The 16509-nt window shown below is 44.0% G+C and overlaps 1 protein-coding gene across 2 annotated transcripts in view; it reads right to left on the bottom strand.

Moving 5' to 3' along the window:
• Positions 1-879: 879 nt before the first annotated feature.
• Positions 880-16509, bottom strand: part of vezt (vezatin, adherens junctions transmembrane protein) — a 19730-nt gene continuing 4100 nt past the window's right edge. The window contains exons 3-12 of one of the 2 annotated variants that reach the window (XM_050036826.1): positions 11230-11319; positions 10933-11117; positions 10119-10403; positions 9097-9243; positions 7197-7344; positions 6522-6889; positions 4763-4956; positions 4419-4525; positions 4092-4299; positions 880-3691 (exon numbers count right to left, since the gene is read on the bottom strand). In XM_050036826.1, the coding sequence (XP_049892783.1) occupies positions 3135-3691; positions 4092-4299; positions 4419-4525; positions 4763-4956; positions 6522-6889; positions 7197-7344; positions 9097-9243; positions 10119-10403; positions 10933-11117; positions 11230-11319 (2289 nt within the window). In that variant the 3' untranslated portion in view covers positions 880-3134. Of the gene's footprint in view, positions 3692-4091; positions 4300-4418; positions 4526-4762; positions 4957-6521; positions 6890-7196; positions 7345-9096; positions 9256-10118; positions 10404-10932; positions 11118-11229; positions 11320-16509 lie in introns of both variants that reach the window. The other variant, XM_050036825.1, reaches the window with a different exon arrangement.

Genomic DNA, 16509 nt, shown 5'->3' on the forward strand with positions numbered 1-16509 from the left:
CTGTTTTATATTTTAAAACCTATCAAAAACCATCTAATAGCATTCATGGCTGGACCTTTAAACATGCATGTCAAGAAATTGGAGCTTAATCCGGGCACGTGAAGGCAGCACGAAGTAAAACATGCCTAATCAGCTGAACGGGAGCTCGTGCACTGGGGAGAGACCCTAATGAGGACACAACCTGTTGGGAGGTATTAGTAAAGTAGGAAAGTGCACTGATCACAATATAATCATAAATGTAAATATCATGAGTGTAACATTTATTTCTAAAAAATAATTCAAGTTATGATGTGTGAGAAAAATAAATAAAACAAACGTCTAAAATCATAGACAGCATTATATATTCTTTTCATATATATAAAGCTAATTTTTACACACAGATAAGTGCAACAAAATTGCTGCATTGTTGCCACATGAACTTGTTGCAGTCACATAACTGACCACTAGGTGGCACAGCTGCAACAGTAAACAACCTACTAACTTAATGTCATTGATAAAGTGGTGTGCTGCTTTATATTTAGACGCATGCTTGTCATTTGTTGCACATTTTATTGTCTTCATGGCCCCTCCGGAGAGAGACAGTTTGAGTATGGGCGGCTTCAGTGGGATGTGTTTAATGCCAAACTCAAACGTCAGAGGTAGAGTTACTGAAATATGGTGTTTCCCTTCTTAAGTGCATTAAATCCCAGGACAGGGGCACTTAAATGTTAAGTCTATAGTCCACTACATCAAGTCTCCAAAGGCAGGAGCGGCTTTAAAGTGGAGCAGCAGCTGCTGCGGCTGGGACAAATGCAAAATCCCACAAAACATATCAAGTAACTCACCGAACCTGTTCCTCTACCCCGGCCATGAAAGCCTCTGAAACAGGAGCGTCAGAAAAGACTTCAGGATACACCACACACTTCCAGAATGGGGTTTTATTTCACGTTGGAAAATGCAGGAGGGGGGGGGGGGGGGGGGGTAGACCTCACCCGGAGAGAGGGTGCAGGAGGGGTCAGGACAAGGCAGACATGGTGACAAGAGAGACTGGGAAGGTGGAGGAGTAGAGGGGTTGGGGGCATACACCAGGGGAGTCAGACTCTTATGGCATCTTCATATGAAAGATAAAGTTATAGATTGCCCTCACACAAGAGAAAACCATCTTCCTTTTTATCACTCTACCCGTACAAGTATTTGATTTCAAACCTCACAGCAGTTCAGTTCATAAAGTGTCAAGTCATAAACAAGTCTTTCCTCCGAGTGCGCCCCTGTAAACACAGACGCTGACAGATGGGACCGCTCCAGTCTTTATGAATTGTAGTGTTGTATTCCAAACAGGGTTGTGAGTGTGTGGTCGGCTACGTGTCCGACCCCCATTGTGTCCAGTCAGACGGTAAGTAGGGAGATGGACTGCAGAAAGGGCCGGACAAAAATAAAGCGCTGACAGTAAAAATAGATTTTCACTTCCTCTTCGAGCAGAGTTCCCTCTCACACTGATGGACGACAAGAATTAAGGCCAGCTGAGTTCAACCTTCTGCTTTAGGTGTGTTCAGACAGAACGCAAATCTTAGCCTCGCGACATTCGTGCAAACTTGACCCCTGGACTACGTTTTCTCGCCCGAAACCTTCACTCTACAAACTCAAGTACTAAAAGAAGTATTTCATTGCAGGAAAGACGGACTTTTCAAAAAACTATGCAGTAGAAAGATGAAAATAGTTTTAAAACTGGTGCTACATGACCAGAGAAAACAGAGAGAAAGGTCTGTGGCATTTGCTTTTGCTCAAGAGGTAGAAAACCTACAACTACCAGAATGCACTGCAACGTACCGGACCAATACACGCTCCCACTGGTGGGTTATGTTATGCGAGTGTGTCCGTTTTGATATAGCAAACAAGATGGCGGCCGGCTGGTAACAAACGATATCGAATTACAGTTTAACAGTAAGTTGAAGTTCCTAGGGTGAGAAACTGGCGACAAAATCTTGGTTGATATTTGATCAGAACTTGTTAGTTTTACTGTTTAATGTCAGTTTTTCAGCCTCCATTTTTACAACACAGGAAACAGTATGGCTACCTGTTCACAAATTCTCATATTACAGCTAAACTGTGTACTAAAATATGCTTCTGATAACATTTTAGGCAAGAAATAGGCAACACAGTGACAGTTCTTTTAAGGGGAGACACTAGTTATTAATGCACTGGTTAGCATTCTCGCCTCAGACCGAGTTTGCATGTTCTCCCCGTGTCAGCGTGGGTTTTCTCCAGGTACTCTGGTTGCATGCAGGTTAATTGGTGACTCTAAATTGTCCGTAGGTGTGAATGTGAGTGTGAATGGTTGTCTGTCTCTATGTGTCAGCCCTGTGATAGTCTGGTGACCTGTCCAGGGTGAACCCTGCCTCTCACCCAGTGTCAGCTTCCATAACTTGAAAACGTCCAGAGAAGTTTCATAGTCATATCGATTAGTTAAAAGTTTATCTGTATTAATGTTAATGTTCCCCATAGTATCAAAAATCGTCTTGAATATTGATATTTTTTAAAGTGCTGTATAGTAATTAGAAATTCCAGTATCATGACGACACCACCTGGGACAAGCTCAAATTTTGTCGCTTAAGATTAAACGTTTAAAAACTGCACCATCATTGTTTCGCATCAATTCATGACGTGCAGGCTAACTCATGTCCAACTTCACGTTCTGTCTGAACACACAGAGGTACTGCTGTAAATCAAAATATTGCTCTCAAACCTTGTAACTCCTCCAGCCCCAAACGTCCTGAAACTGCATTTAAAACCACTTTCTTCTCCTATTACACATTTTTAAATTTGAAGCCATCGACTTGTTACATACAATCTTTGTTCCCACATCTACTGAACGATACACACCATGTGGACGCCACCAGGTAACATTCTGGTCTCCTGACATTAAAACAAGGTCATATTTGTTGTAGTGGTTCTGGTACCTGAGTTTCAACAGCAAAAGAGCAGTAAGAATTGTGGGTAATGAACGGTGACATGGACGGATGGGTGATAGAGTGGCGTAAATCTGAAATGCCTCCACAGAAACAGTAAAGAGTAACACAGACCCATCGATCACAGACACTCAGACATCAGACAGAAATACAGTCTCTGCTCAGTGCTCCATTAAAGCAGCGCGGTTTTTAGCTTAAGTCCTTCTCAGGGGTTCGTCTGTCGTTCTCCTCTTCATCATCATCCTCTTCATCATCTCCAAATGTCTGCTCCTCCATGGCGATGAGCGAGTGCGAGCGTGCCGCCACCTGAGCGGCGAGGGCGGAGCTGAAGCTGAGCGCCTCTGAGCCGTGGAGCTCCGTCAGTCTGTCCATCACAGACACAGCGGGGACTTTAGGCTTCACGAAGCAGTCCAGACCGTTCTGGCCCTCGCCCTCCTCCAGGACGCCGTCGTACTGGTGCAGCTCGGACGCCCCTCCTCCTCCTCTCGTGCACACTGAAGTTCCAACCAAATCCCCCTCCTTCACCTCCGAGCCGCAGCTGAACTCCGTTACCGGCTCTGCGGAGGGGTCAGGCCTCACCCTGCCGTCTCTTCCTTCCCCTTCCTCCCCTTCGTTTCCTGCAGAGCACTCTGAAAAGTGGTTTCCTTCTTCATCACCACTTTCGACTGATCCCAGAGTGGCAGGAGCGTCTGACAGCTTTGTGACAGGATCTGAAGTGTCGCTGCGAGCTGAGGGCGTCACAGCAGCTGCAGGGAAAGAGAAATAGATCATTAAGAATTGAACAGATCTATTGATTTCTGGTTTGAATTAAAAATGCGATGTGGACAGGTCAGTCAAGCTCCATCTGATGTGACTGGTATGACTGTCTGCTCTGATTGGTCAGTGTTTCTGGGTCTTCCACATCACAACTTGTTGTCTCTCTTGGATGACAGACACTTTTATTAATGAGTGAATCTACAAGCGTTTATATTTATATTAATTTCACATGGAAATAAAGTTTTTTTTTTAACTTTAAAGCATGTAAATGTTTTAGTAGAGACCCAAAAAACAAGTATGAACCTGAAAACGTGCATGATAGCCCATTACACTCTAACATCCTCATCTATAAATGATGGCAGCAGAGAGGTGACATGGATCAGTACAGACCTTGGTCTTTGAAGAGCAGCTGCTTCCTCTTCATCCTCTCCCCCTCTGACGCACGGAAGCCCAGCACAGCTTTGAGCTCTGACAGGACGCGACGGGACTCCTCCCTCTCCCGCCGCTGACGCTCCCGCTCCTCCGGGGACAAGATGTCGCACCAAGAGCCTCTGCCTTCGCCGTCAGAGTCTGAGTCGGACACGTAGGCCTCCCACTCCTGGTCAAATGAAACAACAGGGGAGGGTGACAACAGGTAAACAGATCAGGATGGAGGATGACTGAGACGACATGGCCATACTTGGGACATTAAATCTTGACTGTGATAAGAGAACTCACCAGCTCTTCTGGCACAGGGTCTCTGTCCAGGATCAGCGGGTAGGACGGAGGAGGAGCAGGGATCTCAGGTACAGGGGGACAACACTGCTCCTGACCCCCAGCATTACCTGCAGAGATGGTGTGTATATGAACTGTGTTGACTGCCCCACTCTGGTTGGTCTGTTTCGTGTCCCACAATAGTATTGAGTCATGGTAAAGGAAGGAGGAAGTGCGAGCTAAATATAGACGCTGTGTAAATATGGAAACCAATATACTACTAAAGGGGGTGTCACTGTTCTGTCTTGGCTGTCAGCTGGAGCGTCATATTTAACACACAGCAGTGTTCGTGTTTGACCCCAGCTCACCTGGACAGGCGTTGACGCGTCTCAGCATGCGCTCCACCTGGCTGATGGTGTCCTCCCAGCAGCCGGTGCTGGCCTGCATGTGAGGCTGCAGCTGGTGCAGCCGCTCACTGAGGTCCTGGTAGCCCTCGTATGTCAATTCTGTCGGCTCCTTGGACACCATCAGTTTCTCCAGGTCGTCCTCCAGGATGATCATCCTGATGACATCAAGAACAGATCAAGAGGACAAATGTGACAACACAAAATGAGAGTGTGAAATCTTGGGTGCATGTCATCCTTCATCTCTCTGGCCTCATTTCCTGTCATAGCTCTACTTTAAGATTCCAATAACAAGGTATTAAACACCCAAATATATAAATTAAATGAACTTCAATGCCACTGATGCAAACATGAGACAGGTGTGAAGAATAGTAAATTGCACCTTCTTATTTGTGTAACTTGAAACATATCAAGGATTAGGGAAATCAAGACCCAGACACCAAACTGACATCATAGAAACATGGCAACAAAAGCCAACTGTTGCGTCACATCACGTCACCTATGTCTCGGCCAAAAATTTGCACTAGAACACACCGCAAAGACTACAACCAACAGTCAACTTGCACATACATTTTGGGCCTGCATGAGGGGATGTAACTCTCCACACCAGCAGGTCGCATTAGTCTGTATTCGTCATTCAAAAAGAGGAAACCGGAAAACAGAAAGGACGGATTCAACGCTAGTTAACCAATTAGAACATTAACAACACAACCTGATGTTGACAGAACCAAGGATATTTACTATGCGCCAACGATCAATAACAGGAACAGTTACAGTTTCTGCAATGCAAAAAAAAAAACTTACCTAATATACCAAGTTTGTTTTGATCTCACACACTCTTGATTTAAGTTGTTTACTTTCCTCACTTCTGTTTCTCTTCTCAAGGGTGATTTCATTCACCAACGGGCCCTGCCAGCTCTGACTCTGATTCAAAGTGCTGAATCAGCCAACTAACAGCCAACAAGGGCCGACTAGTGCCAACGGAGCGGGACACACTGCAAAAAATAAAAAAAATAGGGCAACAGACGGTCGACACTAACTGACATCCGCCTGTCGGCTGGGTGTGTCAGGGTCCTGAGGGATAACGGCTGTTACCCAAATTTACTCAGAATCTCACTACTGTTTTTTTTTTTTTAAACATTCAGTGAATAGTTTGAACTTTTATATTTTCCCTTTCAGTAATATTACATCTTTTATTTGTGGCTCATGCTTTCTAAAATTATTTAATTTTTACATTATATTTTTTTAATCAGAGCTGCAACGATTAGTTGATTAGGGGGCGATCACACACAGGGAGAACATGCACACTCTAGACAGAAAGGCCCTGGCAGATTCAAACCCGGAACCCTCTTGCAATAAGGCAACACTACTAACCACTGCATCACCGTGCTGCCCTACACAGAGCATGTTTCGGATTAATCAACCCAGTCTGGGTAAGCAGACGACAATGGATGGATGAATCGATAATGAAAATAATTGTTGCAACTCTGATTTTCATATGTGGAGGTCCTGCTTTTCCATATTTTAAATATTTTTATATATCAATATATTTCTTGTCCATCCCTGCATCTTTATATACCTTATTTATGTCTTAACTATGCATTATTACTGCTCTGCTGGTGGAATGACCCAGTTTCCCCACACTGGTCATTAAAGTCTCATCTCCTCTTATAGGAAGTGTAGAATGAGGACAGTCAGGATTGTGTGAGTGTGTGTGTCTCACTCGCTAAGCAGGGCTTTGAGGTGCAGCTGCAGGCTTCGGATGGAGGTGTGCAGGGTGTTGAGCTCTCGGCATTTCTCCCTGGCTCTGCCCGTCTTGTCCGAGCCCGTCGTCCTCAGCTGGGTCTCAAAGTGTCGGTGGAAGTCGTAGCTGCGCTGCACCTCGCAGAGGCAGCTGGCCAGAGCGTGATGGAGGGGCTCGGTCACTGCTGCGATGGAGCGGTGCAGCGGGGGAGGAGGAGGAGGAAGAGGAGGGGAGGTGTCTCCTTTAGGTAGCCCCTCTTCTTGCTCCTCTATTCTTTGGGGCGACAGGAGGAGAGCCAGTCGACGGAAACATTCAGAGCTTTGTCCCACCCACAGCTGAAACAGCATCTGCAGGAGGACAAAAGTATATAATTATAACCTTCATCATAAAACCAGGACATTTCTTTGGCTTTTTTAGCCGTCAACTGTTGCTTGTTTCAGTCCTTTTACTTCAAAATGACATCATGAAGGACTGACGCTCTGAAGCGATAAGCTATGTGACAAAACTGTTTGCGTTAGAAGACACTGATCTGACAAGATAGACAGCAGAGAAGTGGATGAAGTGGATTAAGATTAAGCTTCTACCCGTTCTCGCTGAGAGTCAGACGAGAAGATCATCACTTCTCTCATGCCTGCAGGATAAACCGGGCCTTACCTTCAGGGCAGGCAGGCTGTAGTCATCCGTCAGCTCCTGTGCCTGCTCATCACCCAGGTGCTCGATCCCCAGGCCGAGCCCCAGCTCCTTCAGAGGCACCGCAGACACATAGTTGGTCACATTATCGATCTCAGAGTTCAGAGGGAACGTTGGGAGGGGTTAAGGACGCATCACACTTCTGTGAAAACAATGTCTGCACCTTCTTTTTGTCTCATAAAACCTCACATAAATCTTAATTTATAGAGGGTTATTCCATCGTCCCTTTGCATGTTAATGACTATAAAAGAGTACAAAATAGAGAACAATTGAATGACATCAAAAGAGGTCTGGGGATTTCCAACCTCGCCATCAAAGAACCAGCATTCTCCTCTTACTGAGTAACAGCTGCTGTTCTCAGTCCCAAAGGCCAAGAACTCAGTGACAGTTTCCCTCCACACTGCAGATGTAAGAGAAGCTTTAAGTGTATGTATGCATCGGACAGTTTGTGACAACAAGTAAAAAACAGTATCAGTTTATGCATTTTGCTTTACAAACAACACCAAATCCAGGCGAGTTAACATAGGTGTACAAAGACGTCATTATATGTCTCTGTCTGTATTTGTATTCTGATATAAGACAGGAAGTGGGCTTGGTTTATCCCAAAAGTTGAATTATATCAGTATTTTCTAACCTGATATTCATTGAAAATGAAATTGTTGTGCCTTCACAGCATCAAACTAATATAAGAATGGAATATAATTAATTATAAAATATATATTTGCACATCCTCATACTGTGGCCTACTTTTCATCTCTCTTTCTCATTGTGTCGTGTCTCATTCTTTATTTCAATTTTTAACAAAACTACATTTTGTGGACCGTTTGAATCCTACCACTATCGAGTGTCAGTTAAGCTAATATTATTTATTATAATAAATAAATGAGACTATAAAAAAAGCTAATGAAATAAAGATTATACCCATGAAATAAATAAATATGGCTATAAAATAAAATATCTATGAAATAAGTCAGTACACCCCAGAAATAAATAATCTATGAAATAAAAGAATATCCCTATGAAATAATTAAATATGCCTTTGATATAAATAAATATGGCTATAAAATAAAAAATACAGCTATAACATGAATACATATCCTTATGAAATAAAGAAATATGGGTATGAGGAAATAAATATAAAATACATATAAAAATAAATGTAAATATAAATATATAAATGAATCAATATAGTTCAATAAATAAATAAATATTTTTTAATTTAAAAAAAGAAGCTATTTTTCAAAGGATATTTCTATTTATTTCAGGGGATTTATTAATTAATTTATTTATTTTTAATTATATTTCATTTCTTGATGCCACATTTATTTCCCACCTCTTTTTGTTTCCAACTATTGAAATAACCATCCAATACTTGGCAGGATGATAGTGGACATTAAGTCTTAAAACATCTCTTTTTAAAAAAATAATAATCAGCTAACACCTGCAGGTTCTCAGCTTCATTTTGATGTAACATTTGCAGGGATCTGAAAGAAATCCAGCTGCCGCAGCAGGATCTTTGTCTCACTACAGCACGACATGTCCTCTTGTTAACACCCTTTCAGCCCCCTGTGCGGTGACTCAGTGGACTACAGAGTATAACAATCATTTTTTAATATTGTGTAGTAAATTAAATGACGAGTTAGTGAAATCAAAGTCCTATGTTGTGAAAAGAATGGGCTTTTTTTTATTTTGTGTAAATCAGGATAATAGATCAACTTTGCCTAGAATAAAAATCTGTTTCAATCACATTATTTGTGCTTTCACGTGTAAAGTATTCAGATTCAAGCCTCTGTGTCACTACAAACAGGCCAACACAGCATGAAAACACTTGAGTACTAAGCCTTTCTCTCCAGGTAAAGGATATGCCTTGAGCATATGACAGGTGGCTCTACGTGACGCTCTGAAGGCCGTGCGGAGCGCCCGGTACAGGGCCTTCCTCAGTCCGATCAGCTGCTGGCCTCTTGGCACCGCCCCCGGCCCCGCCCTGCTAAAGGAGCTGGCCGCACTCACCCTGTCGAGCAAACTTGACAAGTGAAATGTGATACAACTGTGGAGACGTCCCAAAGAGGCAGGGGGGCACACACAACACTGAACATCACATCACTGAGGACGACACACGAGACGAAACCGACGGACTGAGACAATGAGCACTACACAGGAGTGTCAGAAACACAAGGCAGGTGTGTACGAACCAGACAATATGACATGCTAGTAAAGGAACAGTCCCACATTTTAGGACACATGTTTAATCCTTCAGGTGGTACATGTGGAGAGCAAAAGCACTTTCATATTTGTGAGGTAAATATGAGGCTACAGATGCAGCCAGTTAGCCTAGCTTAGCACTGAGACTGGGAACAGGGACTGAAACTGGCTCCGTCCAAATGTGACATTACTTACCTAATAACATTTTATATCTTGTTTGTTTAATCTGTACAAAAACTGGCCATGCTAGTCAGACTTTGGACAGAGCCCGGCCAGCTGTTTCCCTATTTCCTGTCTTTATGCTAAGCTAAACTCAGCTAACTGGCTGCTTGCTGTAGCTTCATACTTCCCGTACAAACATGAGAGTGGCATTGATCTTCTTATCTAACTCTCAAGAAGAGTAGGAACTATTCCTTTAACTTACATGGTGACTGAAGTGTAATGCTGTAGTGTGTTCTTATAGACAGTGCTAAAGCTACACACACAGACAGAGACAAACAGTGGTCTGAACTAGGTACTAACATAAATAATAAACCGCCTACAGACAGACTACCTGAGGAGGTAAGTTGACTAACACACTGCCAACAAAGTAGTGGATCAACTGAGCAGTTGGAGTCCTGACAGGAAATGCATTCTGTGATTGGGTGATATGCATGTAGGAGGACAGAAAACGAGCACACTTACAGGGTGAACCCTCTGGAGATGACCTCCGTCTCCTGCACCAGGCGCAGGGCTTTGCGAGACAGCCCGGTCAGAGTCTTGCTGTTGTGGACCAGAGTCTGCAGCTGTGTGGCCTGCGAGTGGACGGCTCTCTCCATGCAGCCCTGTCTCCACAGCATGATGCCCCTCAGCCCCACCCAGCCCAGCAGCGCCAGGCCCCAGGGGGCGGCGGCCAGCGGCCACAGGCCCTCAGATATGGAGCAGAGACCCAGCAGCACTGCAGCCAGGCCGACCAGCCCCGCCATGTCCCTGAGGGAGGTGTGAGAAAGAATAGTATCAGTATCATTGTTAACACTGTGCTACATTACAGAGAAATACAAAACCGTACTAATGAACCTTCATTAATATAGGCCTATATTTTATCTACAAGTGCACGTCACACACTGAGCGAGCCGCCTGTTAATGACGCTGTGGGCTAATGGGCATGTAGCTACTTCCATGTTTCAGATGATACGTCATGTTTGTAGTCGACCAATGAAGATGAGTTTACATATCACCTTGGGTTCGTCCTTCACCTTCTCAAAATGATCCCACACTTTGGATTTCCTGCCCGACATGTTATTAACTAGCCTGTGGAATAACCGCAGGCACCAGCCCTGGAAATTTCATGACCGTCAGAACCCTTTGTGAGAAAGGTCATGGTTAGACTGAAATGATTTAGAGGTTGTAGCTTTCGTTTGTGCTGCTGCTGTGCTGGAATGCATTATATTCTCTGGCGAACCAGTTGTGTTGCCCTTCCACTGTGGTGTCTGTGTGTGTTTCTGTCTTGACAATGTACCATAGGGAGGGCTGGGCTATGAGGCTCGGTCTGGGCAGGGCGCTCGCTCGGCTGGATGAGCCAGAGGCAGATGAGCCGAGGGTGAGCAGACTCGGGTCCAGCAGCTCGATCAGCTCCACATCCTCCTGCAGCAGCACGTCCTGGTCCAGAATGCACTTCACCGAGTACTGGCCGAACACACAGTCCTACGAGAGAAGGAGAAACACGTGGAAAAAAAGTGAATAAAAGAAGACATGTCTTTAAATAGAAAACAGAGTGAAGCTGCTGCTTTCAGTGCCAGCATTCCTTTCTACACACCAGCTGCTGGCCCAGCTTCTGAGACGCAGCCGCCTGGTGCATCGGACTCCATCTCCACAAGGCTTCAGCCAGTCTCCACAAGCGTCCTCCCTGAAAATCACACACAGGGGAAAGGTTATAATCCAGTCAATTAGGTAACAGCAGGGCTTTCCATTACTCTACACCCCAGAGGATTTGTGATACATATTCCAGCTTAAAATACTAAATGATTCACCTGCGACTCTTTCAGTTATTTTAGTGTGCTCCCTCTAGCTTGGGTTTATTCCCCAGGTCCCGTGTGTGTGCACTCAGAACACACACACACGCACTCATGGTCAAAAGGAGTATCCCAGGAGACAATCTCTTTGAGGCAACAACAATAAGTGCAATGTGTGTTTGTAAAAACACTCCCAGCTCTTACATAGCTCTGCTGTGGTGCAAAAACCACATAACTGCTCCAGTTTGTTGGATTTCCATTTTGGTGTTGTAACTGAATGTTTACATTTTCGGCATCAATAAAAGTCGAGCTTTCATCCTTTCAAAATACACGGGTGACAGACGGAGGGGAAGGATTCTTTAAGCTCCAGAAAAGGAAACAAGTTTGTTCATCTTTCATTGGAGACACTACACAGAAACACACACTTGTGTTTTATGTCTTGCTTCCTAGGAGGAGTCTCTGCATTCCCCTCTTTAAACCGTCTGACACATCCAGTCACAACCACGGTGACACAGGGCCTCACATTTTAAAGTGCGCTGACATTTCAATGCAGAACAAACCTCAGGCTGATCGAAATGTCAAAAATTTTTCTTGCGAGTGCTAGAGAGCCTCGAATAAAATCCCAAACTGCGCAGAGCCCAATCATGAATAGGATCTATTATTCACTAATCTGCTTAGTGTTTCGTGCCGTACGTGAAGTGCTTTGTTAAAAAATGGGACTCGTTTTGAAAGGTGCTTTGTTCTGTTAATGTTAAAGATTGGAATAAATAAAATCCTGTTGATTTTATTTATCTTATTTGACCAGAAAAATCTCCTGAGATTAAAAATCTCAGACAATAGAAACCAACATATTACCATCCTGTAAAGTGTGTGTGCCCCACGGGTTATCGATCCAGACCGGGCAGCCCGCGAGCTGACCCCTTTTCTGGGGGGTACAGCACAAGTGTTATTAGTCTAAATGCCGCAGTAGTATTGATTACTGATTTGAGACTGAGTTTCAGGACTCTGTGTTCACACGACACCCCCTCATCAGCCTCAAAGTAGGCCACAACTCAGCTCCGTCTTCTCTGTAGCATCAAAGCGGCTAATCCCATCCGATACTACCACAGAGATGATGTAAACCGTGCACAGATTAACTCACAGACGCCGACACTCTCTCTACTGTATAATATCCTGCCAGTCAGCTCTGGCTCATCAGTATTCTCCTGGTGTCGCACAGAGAAACACTCCAGCTTCCAGACACTGGAGTGATTGCTACTATGTGAGACACACAGTACAGATATATGATATCAAAACTATGAGTAAGGCATGTAGTGCCGAAGGAACGGTCCAGCATTTTGGCTTTCATGCTGAGAGTCAGATGAGAAGATTGACACCACACTCATATCTGTCTAGTTGCTACGGCTGCCCCCTAGAAGTCAAAGATTTGAATCATCAGTTGGAGACCCCTCAGGCAGGATTCTTCAAGCTGAACAGTGTGCTGCATACTTCTGGGGACGTTTCAGTCCCCAGATGTAGGTGCAGAGTGAGCACTCCTCGCTTTCAACAGCTCTCTGGTACAGGCAGCTGCAGACACAGACTCAGGGTGAATGTAATTGAGACACAGGCAGTTGCCCGGATAAAGAAAGGCATTGCCCGGTCAGGCTCTGAGATGTTCTGTCTTCTGCTTAGAAGTGACAGCTAACAGAAACTTCATAAGATGCAGTCTCTTGCTTTTGTTTGATACCTACTGTTGGCAAAAAAAAAGATGTTGCATGTTTACGAGGCGGAGCAGAGAATCCTGATGGTGGAAACACATCAACTAATGCCGAACAGCGTCCGCTCTCTTTAGAAAGAACTGCAAAGGAAATAACAGAATGTCTCCAGGATTATGAGAATAGAGGACGACGCAAAAATCTAGGGATTGTAGGCCTTCAGTAAAAGCTGGAGGTGACGAATGCAACTAAGTTTATGAGGGCAGCCGCATTAAGCTAGAAAGAGCGCACAGGATCTCGGGTCCCTGATGTCTAGGTTTCCCTGTGCCAGTTCTGCAACTTCAGTGACTGTCAAAGGGTGATGGATGCTGCCAGATGGTTTGAAGACATCCAACATGAAGATGCGGGGATTCACTTCCTCGCGGATTTTGACGCTGAGAAGCAGAAAAGATGCTGAGAATATGACCAAGTAAGGAAGGGGCTTCAGAGTATCGATGGGGCTCACTGTGCCATGATTTATCCTGCTTCCCTCAAGGTCATAGTGTACTGTTAAAACTTTCCACTCTCTGGAAGAAGCCACAGCCTTTGTTGAGGCTTTGAGATGACCTATAATGCTCAGCTGAGAATGGTAACAGTTTCGTCCCACTGAAGGATACTATGTTGCTCCAGTGCTCTGGACTCTGGTGCTCTAAAGAACGATGCTGTCACCCTATTTGCAGCCTAAAATGCAGGTGTACTGTACACAAAGTTTAGGAGAGAGCGGATTAGTGTGTCCTGTGCACCAGTTTACATACTGGTTGAAAGCTGAAACAATTAGTCAATTAATCGCTTAGGTGATTCCAGCCCCTCACATGTTTTATAATATTTCCATACCTGTCTAAAGATTTGAACAAGCAGCCTTAATGATTATCATCCCACATGCAAAAGTTTTGGGGTCATCCTGCCTCTTTATGTAACTTAAATATACCAGCATATCAGGTCAAGGACATGCACATATACTGTACATACCACAGATTGTATATGTGAGCTGTGTTCATTAAGACCTTACTGGTAATGTAAGACAGATAAACTGTGGTCTGCCTACGTGAACGAGGTGTTTTGCCTCGGCTCCGGCTTTATCTGAGCTCCAGGAAACAGGTCACACAGGGACGACCCAAAACCTTTCCTGTCTCATCTGAATCCCTCATCCTCCTTAACTCCTTAGAACAACAGCAGACCATGAGAGGAAGCATGACACGTACGGAAAGTTCCTGAATGAAACAAACAGAAAACTGTTTCCCGTCGTGAGAGGAGGGCGGGGAGTGAGGGGAGGCCATGCGTCATGTGATCCCGAGCTTCCCAGGACGCATTACTCGCCTGTGTGAATCACAGGTCGACTCAAACGACAGTCATCGACGGCTGGATTAATGCAAGTGCTATTCAAAGTTCAGGAGGTGATGTGATTGCAGGCGCACACTGATCCATTATGAAAATATCAACATCAACAGAATACACAGAGTTTGTAAGAGGACGCTCAGAGAGGCAGAGTAACATCAGAGAGAGCAGAGTGTGGTCACAGTAATCACATTTGGGCTATCGTTTCTAAAATCAGAGCACAGCAGGAGAGAAATGCAAGAGGGAGAGAGAGATGTCCTCAATAAGGAATCTGCTGTATGTGATCACAGAGTAAAGAACATGCAACGCAAAGTACCTGCATCTGTGTGAAGAACGCTCTTGTTGCCATGTCTTGTCTGATTGAAAGCATATAAACCAGTGCACGTTACAGTCTGTGGGTGACAATGTGTGTCACTGTTTGGAGTCAATAGCCAGATTAATTACTTTCTGTGGACACACGTGCACGGACACACACTGCCTCGGGTCAGAGATGCAGAGTGTCTGAATAGTGACAGAGATAGTGACGGCTGTCTCCTCTCAGTCAGTTAGCTGGCTGATTTTGACCTGATAGTAGTTTTAATTAACCTAACGCTGCAACTAACTCTTATTTTCATCACTGAATAATCTGCCGATAATTTTCTTGATTAAAGGCGTTGTTTGTAACTTTTTTAAAATTACTTTTTGCTGAAACCGTCCCTTCATCCACACAGTCTTACATGAGACAGACAATCTGTGAAAAAATGATGTTCCTCCTCCTGCTTGTAGAGCTTCTAATGGCATTTCCAAACCAATCAGAGAGGAGGAGTCTCCGTCGCTGCTGTCAATCATGTCACTCACTACTCATGAATAGGGGTGTAAATCACCAGCTTCATCACGATACGATATTATATCGATTTGTTTGGATGACGATACAATGTTTGCCGATATCACAAAGTCTGTCACGATACGATTTCAATTCGATTCAGGAGCCTGCGATCGATATGACGCGATATCATATGCCCATCAAACACAATCATTTACATCAACTCACAAAAACAACTAGAATATGATTTGACCATTTTATTTCAGGTATCTTCCAGGTATCATTTAATGAAAAACAGTATTATTCTGTAACAAAAAATAATAAAAATAGACCTGTTCACTAAAATGGTGACACAGACGTGCTATGTGAATTTCAAAATAAAGGTGTACCTTTAAGATGACGATATGGATCGATGTTTTCATTTTGCATCGATGTAATTGGATCATTAATCAATGAATCGATGTATCGATGTGGATCGATGTATCGTTACACCCCTACTCATGAACTGTGTCAAACTGTCAAACTAGGCAGAGCTGAACAAATGTGAATCAAGATTCTGTTACTGCATTGCCTTCTTCTTACCTCAAATGTTTTCAGAGACACACTTTAGTGCAGTAGTTCCGAACTGGTGGGACGTGGGTCCATTCTAAATGGACCGCAAGTGACTTGCCAACGTGTCAGATTTGTAAAACAAAAAACAAACAAAAAAAAACATACTTTGTTTTGAAGTACAGTAAATTTCTGGCACAGAGCTTTTATTTTGAAGTGCTGTTTTCTGCAGTTACTTAACAGAGACAGCAAACTAGCTCGACGACATGGCCAAACACAAGTATGACACTAAATACAAACTGTGTGGACCTTGAACTAATGACTAAGGCAAAATCTGGACCCCGGACCTTGAACTAATGACTAAGGCAAAATCTGGACCCCGTGGCTGAACCAGTTGGGAACCACTGTTTTAGGGGCCGTACACATGCTACGAGTCACATGACTTGACTCGAGTCAGACTCAAGTCGCAAATTTGATGACTTGAGACTTGCTTGACTAACATTGGTAAAAGACTTGACTTTGACTTTATATTCATAACTTGAGACTTCACTTGACTTGGCTTTAATTCAATATGAAAGGCACGCTAAGCACTGTTGGGCGTCACTTCTGTTTACGTTCAACAATGTTATCAAACACAATGGAGCTAGCTCGCCCCCCCCCCCCCC

The sequence above is a fragment of the Epinephelus moara genome, chromosome 23 (genome assembly GCF_006386435.1).
Source record: "Epinephelus moara isolate mb chromosome 23, YSFRI_EMoa_1.0, whole genome shotgun sequence".
Taxonomy (NCBI): Eukaryota; Metazoa; Chordata; class Actinopteri; order Perciformes; family Serranidae; genus Epinephelus; species Epinephelus moara.